We start from the raw sequence: 18854 nt of genomic DNA, 5'->3' as shown, positions 1-18854 counted from the left end.
TATCTAATGACACATTGTAGACTTTGTGCTCGCTCTGATTATGATGTCACATTCCTGGCACCGTATTCCCTTTATAGTGCACTACATTTGACCACAGCACATAAGTCTCTGGTCAAAATTAGTGCCCTATATAGGGAATAGGCTGTCATTTGGGACACAACCCTAGAATTATAGGAGCTCAAGTTCATTTTCCTCATTTTTCTAAATGAGATCGGTAATTCGCTAGTTGGCCGCAACCCAATCTCCTGTCTGCGCGCCTGATTGGTCAAAATCGGTCTTGTGTGACTGACAGGAAATGCTCTGATTGGGGGAGACGGTATCATTGGATCGTTGTCGCTGATTAAAGCCGGTGCCGCCACAGTTTTGTAAACTCCCGCCATTTGGGGATCCTCGTCTGTGCCCACCGCCCCGGCCCTGCTGCTAGGAATTACCAGGCCGTCGCATTAGTTTGATTTACAGCTTCCTCTCGCTGTTTAGATTGGGTCTGGGACTGAGAGTGGCAGACTGAAAACCCTGCCCTCCCCCATCTCCTCCTCTACCCCCTCTACCTCTCTCTCTCCACTCCCATCTCCTACCCTTCTCTCCCCTCCTCTCCTCTCCCCTACTGCGCTCAACCACCCCTCCACCACCACCACTACCCCTCCACCTCTCTCTCTCTCGCTCCCTCCATCTTTTGTGAAAATGAAAACAAAGAGCAGGCTGCCAAAATATTTCTGTGGCCGTTCGCTGACGAAGCAGGGGTAGGAGACAAAGCTAAAAAGATGTGCAGGCATATTTGTTGCTGCAACAAAAAGCTCCCCCTCTCTCTCTCTTTCTCTCTGATTTGGAAAATGTCTCCCTTTTCCACCCATTAAAAGCCTTCTGTTTGAAATAGTTTACTGACACGGGACTGCAAATAAATGCACAGCTGTATATTTGTGTAAGGGCCCTTTGCCGTGCCGAGATGTCAATTTTCCATGTTGCCGTTAGGTGATCAAATTAATCTAATGGCAGCCTTAATGTGTTTTTGTAGGACTTTCAGAAAACCAGGCGTAGTCCCAAATGGCACCCTGTTCCCAAGTGCACTACTTTTGACCAGGACCCATAGGGAATAGGGAGGGAATAGGGTGCCATTTGGGATGCAACCCAGTTGTTGATAAGGAGCCAGTCATTCAGGATTGCATCAGATAATATTTTCCACCCTATGCGATGATAGATTTCTATTTACTGTTTGGGGTCGTAGAATGTTCTTAATTATGTTCATAGTTTTGCTTAATAACTACTAGTTTCACTTTAGTGAGACTTTTACACTGACAGCATCACATGAGATTCACAGCTAGTGCCAATTGGGACGCGGCCATAGAGTGTGTGTACAATCATGGCTGAGGAATAAGTGGCTCATTCACGGTGGAGAGCTGTCCCCTCCCTCTGCATCTTGGAAAAACAATGGCACCATGGATCGCCACCCCAGACGTTTGCACCCGTTTTCAGCAGATGTGCCCATCGCCAATGCACAGCCACATTGACTATTGACTCCAGGCCTGTAAGACTGGGAGACACTTAAGAACCCAGTGATACCATGGTGGAAATGCTCGCTATTGTTGTGACTTGCATGCATATGTGCAAGTACTGTACACGCACTCATGCACACACACACACACACACACACACACACACACACACACACACACACACACACACACACACACACACACACACACACACACACACATAAGCGATTGTCCACACGCAAAGTCATGTTTGCATGCGCATTTGCACACACATGCGCACACACACACACACACACACACACACACACACACACACACACACACACACACACACACACACACACACACACACACACACACACACACACACACACTCCTAACAATCACCAGTATAATACACATTTGTGTGTCCACACGACTGTCCTGTCAGCGTCCTCATTGTCAGTTTCCACAATTGTCTATAAATGACTAACGATCCACCAACTGTCTTTTCTGTGTGTTTTTTATTCGCCAGACATAAAAAAAACACGACAACAGCACAATTAGGTTTTGTCAGTCAGAATCAGAAACAGTAGCGTCATTGTTTTCGCACCACACCAGCGTTGACCTTCAATGTGAAAAGAGTGTTGAAAAAATAGTGAAATTATAAAATAGAAATCCATATAAAAGAGCTGATGTCATTGGATTTGTTTATCGTGATGCACGGTGCACGGAACTCATCGCCTGTGTCCCAATTAGCATCCTATTCACTACATAGTGCACTACTTTTGTCCATGGCCCAAAGGGCTCTGGTCAAATGTAATGCACTGTATCAGGGATAGGGTGGCATTTGGGACACTTCCAACGACTATACAGCAGCAGTAGCCCTGTTAAGCCTATCAGAAGAGACAGGGCAACCAATGAATAAAGTAAAAAAGATTCCTCCTCTGGAGAGAGATGGCTGCTCTCTATAAGAAGCGACAAGGGGGACACTGCAGAAATAATATGTGTGCCAAATTTGACTTTATAATGCTGAATGCCTCCTGTCAGGCAATAAGTTTGATTAAGGTCCTCATTTGAAATGATGAAATCATATCTCTTCCCCCCTCGCTCGCTCCCTCCCTCCCTCCCTCCCTCCCTCCCTCCCTCCCCCTCCCTCCCTCCCTCCCTCCCTCCCTCCCTCCCTCCCTCCCTCCCTCCCTCCCTCCCTCCCTCCTTGCCTTTCTTTGACCCCTTCCCCCACGCCTGTCACCCACGTCAGTATCAGAACGTGTGTCACAATCTCTCTCTAATTGACTCTTCAAAACCTGAGCTTTGTTTCTGTATCTGATCATTTGTTTTCTTAGCATTCTTATGATTGCATTAGCGAAGATCGTGTTTGAGCTGACACAGTTCACACTGCGAAGCATCTGCACACAATCACTATCGGAGGGGTGAGCGAATTAACTGAACTCTCTGTCCACTGCATCAAGTCTGAGCCAAGAATACAATAGCGAACGCTTATTAAATCTAGAATCTATTTCTGCTAGCTAGGCTAACATCTGCCCCCATCATTCTCCAATTCAAATTCATCCAACTTTATTTGTTCTTTATTTGTCCATCTTCATTAATCCCATTCCATTGTCTGCACAGTGTCTCCTCTCTGCCCAGTCTTCTCTGCGTTTCGTCTGGGAACGTTTGAACAACCTTTTGTTCCACTCCAGTGTACAGCAATAATGACCTGTTAGTGATGGGATAGCCCCAACCTCTCCGAGCATCCTCTTCCAGTCAAATCAAAGTGCCATTAGAAGAAGGGAGAGAGAAGTAGAGAGAGAGACAACCAGAGAGAAGGAGAAAGAGACACAGAGAGAGTTCTTTGTGTTGTTTATTATTGAATAAACCTCATGCATGTTGTGCATGTTGTGCAATAGCTCAGCCCCCCCTAACTCCGCTGTTGTTGTGCCACTTCAAATTAGTCACTCCCGGGGCAGCCTTCTATCTTTGCCAAATGCATTAGTACGCCATTCCGAACTCATACCGCCGAGGGTTAAATGCAAATTATATCATTTCTGTCAGCCAATCAAATCAGAGTGACCCCACGACCCAGGAGATGAGTCCTGTGCGTAATGAAATATGACATGGCACAAAAGGCCTGATTCTAATCGCAACCGACATATGATCAGATGACTATGACCTCATGACCTTGGACGAGGAGTGAGGAGTGAGAAGCTGGGAGACAGAGGGAGGAGGGGGAGATGTGAGAGGGAAAGAGGGGAGAGTCAAGAGGAAGGGAAGAGACATAAAATAAATAAACGATTGCAATTAGCACGGTTGTTTAGTACTCAACTCATTTCTCTAGGATGAAATGGACCGTATCTGTGCTTAAGAAAAAGGGACATTTTGTCATTTTGTATCTGTCATCGCCTTTCATTCTTTAGGCCTTGTTAGCATTGCGGGGCATTGTCATATGTGAAATAGCCATAGCCAGCATTGTAGCTACTAGATATTTTTTTGTGGCTATTATTTCCTAGATGAGCCCATGACACTCTGTTGGGGCTGGAGCGATGCCTCACTTTCCTCCTCAGATAGAAACTTAGATCCACGGTTTCAGATTCCGCAAATGTCCAAATAGTAACAGAGTGACGGGTAAATAATGTAGCTAGTCTGTTTGGAGAGAGAGAGATGGAGAGATGGGAGAGAGAGATGGAGAGGGAGAGAGAGGGATGGGAGAGAGAGAGAGAGAGAGAGAGAGAGAGAGAGAGAGAAACCTGGGCCGGGCTCACTCTGTTATTCTGAGGAGGCTCTTGACACGATATTGTAGCAAAAGAACACAGCTGATGGCTTTAATTAAAGCCTGTATTATGGCTGGGAGAGAGGGACAGATAAACAGAGAGAGAGAAACAGACATAGGGGAGAGGGTGTTCCACGGTTTGAGCTGTCTAAACAGGACACACATGGACTTCTTAGCTCACGGTGATGCTGTTGAGTTTCCAAAATGCAAAGCATGACATCACCCAGTCGTGGAGAAGGACGGTTCCATACCGTCATACAGTATATCGTCGGGTACATTATTTTCTCATAATTTTTCCCAATATCTGCACATGGAACAGACCACCCTCTAAAGTCAACAGGGGTGATGTAACCCCCCTCTACTCTTGTCCATCGCATCATTTGCGAGGCGTAAGCTTTCTATGAGGGGAATGTCAGCATGAACGAAAACGGATGAGGCACCCAAATTCTTCCCTCCTCCTTTCTTTTCTTGAAGAACAGGCCGTATGGAAGCGAGAGATAGCCATGACTTTGTTTTCTGCACTCTGGGTGGTGTGGAAAGGGGAAGAGGGTGGGTGTGGGGTGTAAGCATAAATCACAATTTGACAAACCTCTTCCAATAGGCAGATAAGTGCACATTAGTGGTGAGGCAGATCTGTCATCATCATCACCCCACCCAAACGCTCCAAACCCCCTGTGCTGTCGGTCAGGCCCTCAGCTGAATCGCTGAGTTGGGAAGTCGAAAGTCTCCTCTCAAACTGTGTCGTGAGTGGAGGTGCTGCCTTGACATAGTTTTCTTTTCCACTGACTCATCTAGTTAGCGAGGTGTATATAAGAACAGATAGATGGTATATACTGATGGAAATGGCTGAATTTAAATGGGTTTTGGGGGGGGTCTGGGGTTTGTCCCCCCCCCCCAGAAGGAAATATCTGCAATTGATATGTCCATTTTGAAACAAAACAGTATGTATAGTAAGCCGCATCCCCACTTACTGTAGCAGTTTTTCACAATAAACTTGAATTCAAAACAAATTGTCAAGTAAAATGACTACAACATATAACTTATCAACAATCAACTCATCACTCATAATCTTAATTTGTGACCATGATAATACATTTATTGTGTATGATACAGACTTGATGTGGGGCTCAGTTGGTTAGAGCATGGCACGAGCAACATCAAGTTTGTGGGTTACAATTCCGCTGGTACCACCCATACGAAGACTATTATAAATCGCTTTGTATTACGCCGTCTGATAAAGGACATGTTCTATACCCTTCACTCTTTCCACATTTTGTTACGTTACAGCATTATTCTAAAATGTAATAAATAGTTTTTCCCCCCTCATCAATCTACACACAATATACCCAATAATGAAAAAGCAAAAACAGGTTTTTGAAATGTTTGCAAATTTATTAAAAAATAAAAACAAAAATACCTTAGTATTCAGACCCTTTGCTATGAGACTCGAAATTGAGCTCAGGTGCATCCTGTTTCCATTGATCATCTTTGAACATGTTTCTACAACTTGATTGGAGTCCACCTGTGGTAAATTCAATTGATTGGACGTGATTTGGAAAAGTAACACACCTGTCTATCTAAGGTCCCACAGTTGACAGTGCATGTCAGAGTAAAAATCCAACCATGATGTTGAAGAAATTGTCTGTAGATCTCAGAGACAGGATTGTGTCGAGGCACAGATCTGGGGAAGGGTACCAAAACATTTCTGCAACATTTAAGGTCCACCGTCATTCTTAAATGGAAGAAGTTTGGAACCACCAAGACTCTTCCTAGAGCTGGCTGTCTGCCAAACTGAGCAATCGGTGGAGAAGGACCTTGGTCAGGGAGGTGACCAACAACCAGATGGTCACTCTGATAGAGATTGTGAGTTCCTTTGATGGAGATGGGAGAACCTTCCAGAAGGACAACCATCTCTGCAGCACTCCATCAATCAGGCCTTTATGGTAGAGTGGCCAGATGGAAGCCACTCCTCAGGAAAAGGCACATGACAGCCCTCTTGGAGTTCTATGGTTTGAAGAAAACAAGATTGAACTCTTTGGTCTGAATGCCAAGCGTCATGTCTGGAGGAAACCTGGCACCATCCCTATGGTGAAGCATGATAGTGGCAGCATCATGCAGTGAGGATGTTTTTCAGCGGCAGGGACTAGTCAGGATCGAGGGAAAGATGAACAGAGCAAAGTACAGAGAGATCCTTGATGAAAACCTGCTCCTGAGTGCTCAGGACCTCAGACTAGGGTGAAGGTTTACCTTCCAGCAGGACAATGACCCTAAGGACACAGTCAGGACAACGCAAGCATCTTAATGTCTCAGCCAGCCAGAGCCCGGACTTGAACCCGATCAAACATCTCTGGAGAGCTCCTGAAAACAGCTGTGCAGCGACACTCCCCATCCAACCTGACAGAGCTTGAGAGGATCTGCAGAGAAGAATAGGAGAAACTCCCCAAATACTGGTGTGCCAAGCGTCATACCCAAGAAAACGCGAGGCTGTAATTGCTGCCAAAGGTGCTTTAACAAAGTACTGAGTAAAGGGTCTGAATACTTACGTATGCAAAAGTGATATTTCAGTCTTTTTTTTGCTTAGTCATTATGAGGTATTGTGTGTAGATTGATAAAGATTTTTTTTTATCCATTTAAAAGGGGTCTGAATACTTTTGAATGCACTGTATGTATTACCACAAGTTTGTAGAAAATAAAATGTAAATTCATTAAAAAAAAACAGCCCTTTTTCAGGACACTGTCTTTCAAAGATAATTCGTAAAAATCCAAATAACTTCACAGATCTTCATTGTAAAGGGTTTAAACACTGTTTCCCATGCTTGTTCAATGAACCATGAACAATTCATGAACATGCACCCGTGGAACGGTCATTAAGACACTAACAGCTTACAGATGGTAGGCAATTAAGGTCACAGGTATGAAAACATAGGACACTAAAGAGGCCTTTCTACTGTCTCTGAAAAACACCAAAAGAAAGATGCCCAGGGTCCCTGCTTATCTGTGTGAACGTGCCTTAGGCATGTTGCAAGGAGGCATGAGGACTGCAGATTTGGCCAGGACAATACATTGCAATGTCCATACTGTGAGACCCCTAAGACAGCGCTACAGGGAGACAGGATGGACAGCTGATCATCCTCGCAGTGGCAGACCACGTGTAACAACACATGCACAGGATCGGTACATCCGAACATCACACCTGCGGGACAGGTACAGGATGGCAACAACAACTGCCCGAGTTACACCCCGGAACACACAATCCCTCCATCAGTGCTCAGACTGTCCGCAATAGGCTGAGAGAGACTGGACTGAGGGCTTGTAGGCCTGTTGTAAGGCAGGTACTCACCAGACATTACTGGCAACAACGTCGCCTTATGGGCACAAACCCACCGTCGCTGGGCCAGACAGGACTGGTAAAAAGTGCTCTTCACTTCACGGTTGTGTCTCACTGAGTGTGATGGCCAGATTCGCGTTTATCGTCGAAGGAATGACCGTTACACCAAGGCCTGTATCTCAACGCTGTGCGTTACAGGGAAGACATCCTCCTCCCTCATGTGGTACCCTTCCTTCAGGCTCATCCTGACATGACCCTCCAGCATGACAATGCCACCAGCCATACTGCTCGTTCTGTGTGTGATTTCCTGCAGGGCATGAATGTCAGTGTTCCGCCATGGCCAGCGAAGAGCCCGAACTCAATCCCATTGAGCACGTCTGGGACCTGTTGGATCAGAGGGTGAGGGCTAGGGCCGTTCCCCTAGAAGTGTCCAGAATCTTACAGGTGCCTTGGTGGAAGAGTGGGGTATCATCTCACAGCAAGAACTGGCAAATATGATGCAGTCCATGAGGAGATGTACTGCAGTACTTAATGCAGCTGGTGGCCACACCAGATACTGACTGTTACTTTTGATTTTGACCCCCCCCCTCCCTTTGTTCAGGAACACATTATTCAATTTCTGTTAGTCTGTGGAACTTGTTCAGTTTATGTCAGTTTATGTCTCAGTTGTTGAATCTTGTTATGTTCATGCAAATATTTACACATGTTAAGTTTTCTGAGTTTATATTTGTATATAATTTTTTTATTTTAATGTTTTGCATCTTCAGGATGCCCAGCCCACATGGGTTTATAAGACACTGTATTCATAAAATGAGTTGTCCAAATATATGTCATTTTGACTTCAAATCATCTGCTAGATATCATCTGTGATACTGAAGGCCTTGACAACTGAACAAAGCCTGTTCAGATAAGTCCCATTAGATGAGCCGAGCTAGTGAAGCAGTGTTGTGGAAAGTTAGCTTGGTGCCAACAAAAAATAACCTGGAAAGCTTCCCAATCAATGATATATTCCCTCTCATTCCATCCCCACACCAACTGTCTGTTCATCTGTTTCTATTAAATGAAAGGTGTATTAAAATTTGCGCTGAACTCTCCGAAGACCTCTACACTTAATTAAGACGGAACAGAATGTCTGCATCTGAAATGGGACCCGATTCCCTATATGGTGCACTACCTTGGACCAGGGCCCAACCGGTGCCAATAGGGTGCCATTTGGGACGTGGGCAATGCTTTCTACTTATTCACCCAGAAATATATTCCCAAATGGTATGCTAACACTATTGATCAAGAAGGAAGCTCCCTCCCCTTTATGAGAGTGAAGCCTACATACTTGTACTGTGTGTAATAAAATATGGCACTGTGCATTAGAATGGAATCGTTGAGAGAAGAAGCACTTCGAGAGACCGTGGATATGCATTTGTTGGAGTCGTCACCGTACAAGGAGGACAGACACTGGCCTATATGATCTATCAAACACATACTTGCATGCGCCATTGTTTAGATTTGACTTTTAAAGGGGAAGGGGTGAAGAGTATGCATTATCTGGAGTATACCTTGGCTCTGCAATCTCACTCTGAATAGAATATGAATTATTTATCTCGCAACTATTCAACTGGGAACGTCCTTGATATTTACATTTTATCATCAAGTGCATCCGACTATGCTTCAGAGTAATGTGACGTGTTACACATATAATTCACTCGCTCTCACTTATGTAACTGAAAAACATTTAACCGAGCAAAGGATTTGTATTTTGATTGGAAGAAGTATTTTTTTTTTTACAATCAGAAAACAAAAGAGTATTGGTCACAGTTGATGAACATCCCCTTTGTACTTAAGATATAACATAAGATAGAAGATACTTAAGATAAGTGATGACTGCATAGGGCTGACCACATTTAGTCGACTGGTTTGTTTGGTTGATAGGATGTTGGTCGACCAATATTTTTTTTAGTCGAGCAGTTGCAAATACATTTTTTTAAATGTATGTCTGTCTGTTTCACGCCTGTCTCAGTGGACTTATCCATTGCGGAGGCCGCAGGGATGTCACACCAGTATCACCAGTAGTAGATTTACCTTTAATTCCCATAATTTCAAATTAATGTTTGGTTTGTTACAGTCATTTCTGTTAATGCATTCAATATATTATTATTACAGTCTTACCATTGTCACTGTCGGAATGGACACGTTGCTTGCAGAGTGCACAACCTAGGATACCCTTGTGAGACTTTTTTTTAATGATTGTCTTGACCGTCACTGTATAGCTTCTTAATGTCATTTTTCCCCCTCGCCTTAAACAGCAAGTAAACAAACGTTTGTTTTTATATCCAAAATGAAAATAGTTCCTCAATTTAGGCTATTTGAGAAATCTTTCCAGTTCTCTCCCTTTCTATAACCACTCAGCATGAAAGAGGAAAAAAATGTCATGCTCTGATCCGGTGTAAACGTTATAAAATAGCTCTACCTGATTGCTTCAAATCCCTTGCGCAAATAGATCACAGCTGTGTCTATCTGTGCAGAGCTCACTGGCACTGGAAAATTAGGGCCCAGAACATTTTATACAATGTTGCAAGTTTGCTACCACAATCGGGCTGGACCAAGTTAATAGTTGATACAATGTATCTTGCAGACATGCCACGGGTAGCCAATGTGATTTATAGGTTATTTATTTTTATCAGGATATTTTATACCTGCAGGCTGCAGTGTTTTTATTTGTTGGCTTTATGTAGGCTATTTTTACATATCGGCAATGGCAACAGAAGTTACTTTTAGGTTTGTATCATTTTAATTTAGATATAATTTTTATTAAGCACATTACATTGATTTTGGGATATGAATAATTTTTTTTAAATGAAAGGAAACTGTTCCACAAAAATGTGCATATGAAAATCACAGACGCAGATCAGTAGAAATGGTATGATAACTTGGCACTCTAAATGGGAAAAGTTGCCGACCACTGGTGTAGCCTATTTACCGGCAACTTTCGGAGCATAATGGCAGAATATGAGAAGACCAGCAGCAATGGTCAGCAGGAGGGTCATGAACAGAGTTTTCACTTCTGGTTAGACTATATTGATCTCTGGCTCCCTCTTTAGTAATTTCTGTGTCTTCATTTTTAATCGCAGTGCTTAAAGAATCAGACAAGCTCAGTAGCCTACATTTAGTTGATTTTATTCAAACAAAGGGTGTGTCTACAGTGCCTTGCCCAAGTATTCACCCCCCTTGGCTGTTTTCCTATTTTGTTGCATTACAACCTGTAATTTAAATTGATTTTTATTTGTATTTCATGTAATGGACATACACAAAATAGTCCAAGTTGATGGAAAAAAAATGAAATGAAAAAAATGACTTGTTTCAAAAAACTCTAAAAAAAATAAATAACAGAAAAGTGGTGTGTGCATTTGTATTCACCCCCATTGCTATGAAGCCCCTAAATCAAATCTGGTGAAGCCAATTACCTTCAGAAGTCACATAATTAGTTAAATAAAGTCCACCTGTGTGCCACAAGTGTCACATGATCTGTCACATGATCTCAGTACACATACACCTGTTCTGAAAGGCCCCAGAGTCTGCAACACCACTAAGCAAGGGGCACCACCAAGCAAGCGGCACTATGAAGACCAAGGAGCTCTCCAAACAGGTCAGGGACAAAGTTGTGGAGAAGTACAGATCAGGGTTGGGTTATAAAAAAATATCCAAAACTTTGAACATCCCACCATTAAATCCATTAATAAGAAATGTGAATAATATGGCACCACAACAAACATGCCAAGAGAGGGCTGCCCACCAAAACTCATGGATCAGGCAAGGATGGCATTAATCAGAGGCAACAAAGAGACCAAATATAACCCTGAAGGAGCTGCAATGTTCCACAGCGGAGATTGGAGTATCTGTCCATAGGACCACTTTAAGCCGTACACTCCACAGAGCTGGGCTTTACGGAAGAGTGTCCAAAAAAAATAAGCAAACATGTTTGGTGTTCACCAAAAGGCATGTGGGAGACTCCCCAAATATATCGAAGAAGGTACTCTGGTCAGATGAGAATGAAATTGAGCTTATAGGCCATCAAGGAAAACGCTATGTCTGGCGCAAACCCAACACCTCCCATCACCCCGAGAACAACATCCCCATAGTGAAGCATGGTGGTGGCAGCATCATGCTGTGGGGATGTTTTTCATTGGCAGGGACTGGGAAACAGGTCAGAATAGAAGGACTGATGGATGGCGCTAAATACAAGGAAATTCTTGAGGGAAAATTATTTCAATCTTCCAGAGATTTGAGACTGGGACGGAGCTTCACCTTCCAGCAGGACAATGGCCCTAAGCATACTGCTAAAGCAACACTTGAGTGGTTTAAGGGGAACATTTAAATGTCTTGGAATGGCCTAGTCAAAGCCCAGACTTCAATCCAAATGATAATCTGTGGTATGACTTAAAGATTGCTGTACACCAGCGGAACCCATCCAACTTGAAGGAGCTGGAGCAGTTTTCCTTGAAGAATGGGCAAAAATCCCAGTGGTTAGATATGCCAAGCTTATAGAGAAATATCCCTAGAGACTTGCAGCTGTCATTGCTGCTAAAGGTGGCTCTACAAAGTATTGACTTTGGGGGGGGGGGTGAATAGTTATGCACGCTCAAGTTTTCTGTTTTATTGTCTTATTTCTTGTTTGTTTCACAATAAAGAATATTTAGCATCTTCAAAGTGGTAGGCATGTGTAAATCAAATGATACAAACCCCCCCCCCCAAAAAATCTATTTTAATTCCAGGATATAAGGCAACAAAATAGGAAAAATGCCAAGGGGGTGAATACTTTCGCAAGCCACTGTACATATGGAAAAATACACTTTTGTAAAATAACATAACTCTTGGTCGACCAATAATGTTTTTAGTCGGGGACAGTCCTAGTGCATAGTATCAGATCCTTTTATGGTTAAGTTCTGACAAGACTTACAAGAATGTCTGGTTAAGACTGTTGCTGCATACAAAATGGCACCTATATAGTGTACTAGTGTACAAAATGGCACCTATATAGTGTACTACTTTTTACCAGGGCCCATAGGGGAATGTCTTGTCATTTGGGACTTAGCCTGAATACCTAGTGCCTGCCTGATTATGAAAGATCATGGAGATTTGAGTTCCCCAAAGGATTCAACAAGGGTCTCACTTCACACAATGGCCCCAATGTTTACAAAAGACAAGTTTGTTTCCTTACAACAATTATGAGGGAAATTGAATCTCCGGAAATGTTCGTTTTCTTGTGCATTAGACCAAACAATAACACGATTCCCAAAGGTTTACAAAAACATCTGTCTTCAAAGGACAATTTAGAAAATTAATATCCACGCTTTTCCAGACAATGCGAGGGACAGAGTAAATCCAATTGAAGCAATTAAATTGTTTTCTTTCTTCCATTCATGTTCACTAGTCACGGGGGAATGAAAGCATGTTTAAGTGTTGTGTTCGTTCAATGTCTACATCCCTCCGATATAATAAGTAATACATTGCAATTACAATTTCCTTGGTCATAACCAGATTGAGGCTGTTTTTTTTGGGGGGGGGGGCTGGTGTTTTTGAGTTTGTCTTTCATCTGCTGTAGTGGTTACTTAACATTACCCAGTTAAATGCATTAGATTGTTTGATCATTTTTTGTAAAAGCTACACAGTAGGTGGGTTGATATTAAGTCATTGTACTTACAGTAGCTACCTACTACCTTTGAGTTATTTACTCTCAGTAGAAAAGAACTCTCTGAGAATCATTTTTTCCTTGCCTTTGCCCTGTTTTTTTTTCTTCTGAAAGGATTTGTTTAAGAGATAAATGACCACTCCAGTGCAGAGGATGACAGCCTGCACAAAGATGATATTGAATTGATTTCTGAAATGTAGACGGCAAGACATGAATCATAAAAATTATATTAAAAACTTGAATGGCTGACACCGGAATATTATTTGTGATGATTCATTTGACTCAGTCATTACAAAGGGAGTCAAGTCAGAGTGCCTCAGACAAAATTGCTTTTTCGTTCCCCATTGAATTTCTTCCATTTCCCCCCCCCCCTCTAGAATTCAGAATCATATTTTTCCTTATTGCAGCACACACTACGATGGACCTATTGATAGTACAGGAATACACAGATATGCATATGGTTATTCTGAAAACAAATTGTGCTTCTGTATGTTTACTGTAGGCACATGTACATTTCTGATTTCGCCTGACCGTGGTGTTATGTCTGAAAGCTCATACTACAGCATTATCCAGTACACTCTTTTAATAGGAAGCATATAGGTAGGGTGTAATTGGGGACTGACCCTCTATCATTGTTATAACTCCCATCTCTGGGGTGGGGGGCACTATTTCCTTATTAAATAATCTGACTCTTCTCGATGATATGTTCTTCTGACTGACACAAATGACCTCCCCCCCAGTACATCAAATGTTCTCGAGTCATACACTGCTCTTGGCAAACCTACCTACATATACAGTAAAATACAGTATCTCACACCATCTCCCTCTCTGTTTGTCCTTCCAGAGCTATTCCGGTCAGGGCGGAGGAGGCGGAGGCAGTGGGAACGGCGCGGGGGACGAGGACTACGAGATTCCCCCCATCACCCCTCCCAACCACCCCGAGCCCCCCTTGCTTCACCTGATGGACCCTGAGTCGGGCTACCTGTGCCACTCTCTAGGGGCCCACCACAACGGCCTGCTCAACCCCTACTCCTACCCGGAGCTGCCTGCCCTCATGATGTCCAATATGCTGGCCCAAGATGGCCACCTGCTCTCCAGCCAAATGCCCTCGGTGAGTACCCCCCAGGCGGTTTTGCTTTGATATCACAGCTGGTTTGAAACACTATTCAAAGTCATTTCAAATATATAATCTGTTGGTTTTTTTTAGCTTAGAACCAATACAAAACCATGGAATCAATATAAAAGTCCCAAAAGTACAAACCTCGCACACCAGGCAGCCTAAAGCAAATGCTCAAATAAAATATTTCAAGCAGTATTTGTAGTCTGTCTGATACTGATTCGTTCGTCATTGCTCCATCATTTGGTAGTTCCAACGACTAATTTATGTTGTGTTAGCGTGCCCTTCAGTGTATAGTTTGGCTCTTAGGAAAGCTTATTTTTTTATTTTGTCTAGACTGCCTACTCTTCAGATTTTTTTACTTTTGGAATATAGTAAAATGTTACATTAACAACATAGGCTATGTAAATAATTTCTCTGGTCATTTCATATGGCATGCAACAATATTCATGCAATTTCAAATGGAAAGGAAAAGGTAAATATAACAGTAGAACAGACGGTTTGTGGTTGTCCTGTCAGCTCTGACGCTCAAAGGTTTGTGGGTAAATCCATCCACGTCATATCTCTCTTTAACGTGAGCATCAGCCATTATGAATAGACTCCGATTGTTATATGAATACACCCTCCCTCAGCCTTTTTACACCAACTGCTTCAGTGTGCCACAAATTATCATAATTAGCCATAATTGTATTAATGAGACTGGCAGGAAATCGGCATTGTTTCCATATGTCTGGAATGAGATCATTCTCTATAAAACAAATGCATACCAAATGGCACCCTATTCCCTTTCATAGTGCACTACTTTTGACAAGGGCCCATCGAGCTCTCGTCAAAAGTAGTGCACTATATAGGGAATAGGGTGACTTTTGGGACGCGGCCTACATGCGCTATATACACCATCATCTCGTTGAAGCTGTCTATGTGGAGAGTAGAGACCATTATATATGCCTGGTTAGAGAAACCAGTGTCATTTTAACTGAGAAAATAAAATCTAAATGAGTACACAAAAGTGACAGTATATGTAGAAACCGTGAGTTCAAGGTAATAACTTAGGCCCACTATATCTGATTGTAGATATGGTCATATCTCCATACAAAAAATGAATATCTGTTTTTCTAATACCGTTATAATAAGGAGACTGGAATCCATAGTGTTATCTTTAGAAACGTGTTTAGTAAGATAAAAACAGATATAATTACGGAGAATTATGAATACTGTAGTATATCATGCCACACCTCCTCCTTATTGCTCTGCAATATTGTTTCTGAATAAACATGTCTTTTAACATAAACCACAGTATTCATTTCTTTAAACATAACAACAGTTCATATGTTAGAACAGAACAGTTGTTATGTGTTTAGTATGATAAAAAAAATATGTAGAATTACAGAGCATTGTGGGTACTGTAGTACATAATGTTACAATTACTGTGGAAAGTGTTATCCTCACAGTAAATATGGATATTTGATATTTCACAAAAGAATAATGGTTTCTTTTCAATTGTGGTGACTATTGAGAGTCCAATGTAGTCATAGAGAGGATATAAATGGTGGTCACTCTTTTGCATGCTACGCTACACTGGACAGGATGAGACATTTACGCGTTCAAGAATTGAATCGTCTCTGAGTTTTTCAAAAGCGCTATATAAATCCCAAATGGTATTATATTATTATTATTATTATTATTCACAGCTGCATCTAACTAGACCTCTTCAGATCATGAATTTGTCTTTTTGTATAAGCATACACAGATAGAGTCTCCATACATTGTGTACTAGATAACGAACCTAATCAAATCACATTTCATTGGTCACATGCTTCGTAAACAACAGGTGTAGACTAGGTGTAGACTTTTACGGGCCCTTCCCAAAAATAAAGATAGAATTAAAAAAAAGATAAATAATGGGAAAGATAATGACACGAGGAATAAGAACGCAACGAGTAACGATAACCGTTGCAAAGCTTAATTTGCACAACAAAGGTCTTCTTTAACATATTCTTTAGTCAAATCTGTTGAGTGTAACAATTATGTGAGCTACAGTTCAAACAAGGGGTAATCTAGTAATAAGGAACATCTCTTAGAATGGCCAATAAGAGAAAAATATATATTGGTGTATATTTTAGTGTTGGTGTATATGTTGGTGTACACAGTTTGTTAGTGTATATCTCAGTGTTGGACACCCTTACAAAAAAAACAAAAAAAAACATTTTCAGTTTACATGTGAAAATCACCTTTTCATATTTGAGGACAATACCATTGTTTTCACCTCACATGTAAATTGCAGTTTCACATGTGAAATTTGTGGTGAATTGCAATTTCACATGTGAGAATCGGATTGTTTTGGACAGAATTTTCAAACGTGGAATTGCATTTTGACATGTGAAAAACATTCACGCAAAGATCGCATTTGCTGTTTCACATGTAAAACAACTCCTCATGTGAACATCTCACGTTAATATGTCATATGTGAAAAACATTCACTTGTGAACTTACAATTACATGAAAGTGAAAATCTAATTTGCAGTTTCACATGTAAGAAAGCTCCACATATGTATAGCCTAAAAACATTACAAATATAATGTTGATATCATGGATGGTCAGTCCTTGCATGCATAGAGTAGTCTATTTATTTGAGAGTTGTTGCATTTCTCCAGCCCCATCCCTCAGCTCTTTACCGAAACTGTGGCAGGGCGGGGAACACTTTTCTTAATGTTTTAATTAAGTATTGCCGCTTTAAACACTTTTAATGGAGTAATCGTGTTATTATATGGTGTAATCCTCTAATGAGTGAGTTACTTTTGTGCCATTAATATCAAGCAAAACTTTTGAAGTCCACACCAAAATTCTGTAAAGGAAAATATTGATATTGAAAGCAAAACATAAACCCAAAAGTATTGTTATTATTTTTTTTACATGCGAGAGCAAATGAATTGTAAATGATTTCAGTAGAAAATAATATATGGTAACGCTATTAAATAAAACGCCTCCCTCTTTCCTGCGATTTCTCTACCTTTGGTTAAGTTACCTTGGCCTTTGCTTTCTCTCCCCTGGATGGGAGACCAGATGTAGCTGGAAGGGGTGAAAATAAACACGAGGGGGATTTATTTTCAAATGAGGAAAAAACACGTGAAATATTAGCATGTGAAACTTTACACCTCTCCGAAAACCACTTCTGACTTCTGAACATTTTCACATGTAGAAAAATTATAATAATTGTGATTTGATCACACATTTTCATGTTTTTGTTGTAAGGATGTATATACCGGTGTGTATATTGACGTTTGTGTTGGTGTACAAGTGAATGTATTGCCATATACAGTCTATGTTTGTATCATGTTGTGTTGGAAGATGGGGCAAGGTGTTGTTGTGACCTCCTCTTCTTCTTCTTCCTCTTCATAAACAATATCTTTGCTCCTGAAATGGATCTACTACATCTGGAGGTCAGGCCTTATATTCAATCTTGAGCACATGGGAAAGAAATTCCATTATGTTTCATCTTTCCTGCATCAGCTATTCTATTGTGGCGCTGCAGTGAGATCTGTTTTCATCAGGCAGATTCAATACGTGAGCTCGACAATGAAAAGAGTGCAATTGGGCTGGATGGAGAGAGAGAGAACGAAAGCGAGAGAGAGCGAGAAGATTTTGCGGAGAGGGAAAGTAGCTCTAATACTAAATGGACAAAAAACATTTTTTTTTAAATTCAACACATTATTTTCTCAGGATTTGGGTGTTAGATCATTTAAGAGATCGTGCAATTCAGGAAAATAGGTTTATGTAGTGTCCTTATGTAAATACTGAAAGGCTTATGGGTTTTAGAGCAAGCCATGCCAAATCCAGTAAACTAGCAGAACACCAGATTAAAGTAGTAGTTCACAGGTATAACATAACATGGGTATACAGCACAATACTTTGCATATAGCTAAGTATGTTATCTTATATTATACTAATATGTTATATGTATTATCAAAGTGGTAACCATTTCAGGCCCAACTGCTTTGTGCGATATGGCATTAAATGCGGAAGACCAGTGGATGGTGCTGGTATGAATTGGCTTGTATTAGCTTAAGGCAAATGCTATTGTAAGCTAAATGCTAGTAAACTACAAGCTAAGGATAATTTCCTCAACGCTAACAAGAGTGAGTACATCCACTTGATAGCTAAAGCTGATAGCCTCTTACTTTCTGAAAACTCACAAACCTCCCTGTCTACTAAATGTTAATGCTAAATGCTAGCTGTGCATGCATGCCTACCGTACAGCTTTACATCATCCCTATACACCCACACCTCTTTTCTAGAAACAAGCTAATTTCTTATGATTTGTGTTTCTTTTCAAAAACTCTGTTCAGCCTCTTACCCAAACACACTTTATCGACAAGCCACAAATACAAAGTGCTGGCAGAAAATAATCTACACAGGTACTATCCTGTTCTTGTTCTCCCCTCAACTCTTAGGCCTGAAACATGTAATTGACTGTACTTTGCTCATTT

At 41.5% G+C, this 18854-nt stretch overlaps 1 protein-coding gene across 6 annotated transcripts in view; it reads left to right on the top strand.

Moving 5' to 3' along the window:
- The window catches only part of LOC135539573 (TOX high mobility group box family member 2-like), a 137856-nt gene that overhangs the window by 72684 nt on the left and 46318 nt on the right, over positions 1 to 18854 (top strand). For all 6 annotated transcript variants that reach the window (XM_064965523.1, XM_064965527.1, XM_064965521.1 and 3 more), the window contains one exon: positions 14095 to 14361. In XM_064965523.1, coding sequence (XP_064821595.1) covers positions 14095 to 14361 — 267 coding nt within the window. The remainder of the gene's footprint in view (positions 1 to 14094; positions 14362 to 18854) is intronic.

This window comes from Oncorhynchus masou, chromosome 5, assembly GCF_036934945.1.
Source record: "Oncorhynchus masou masou isolate Uvic2021 chromosome 5, UVic_Omas_1.1, whole genome shotgun sequence".
Classification (NCBI taxonomy): domain Eukaryota; kingdom Metazoa; phylum Chordata; class Actinopteri; order Salmoniformes; family Salmonidae; genus Oncorhynchus; species Oncorhynchus masou.
Note: the sequence above shows the minus strand (reverse complement) of the source record. Positions and strands in the feature narration are given on the sequence as shown.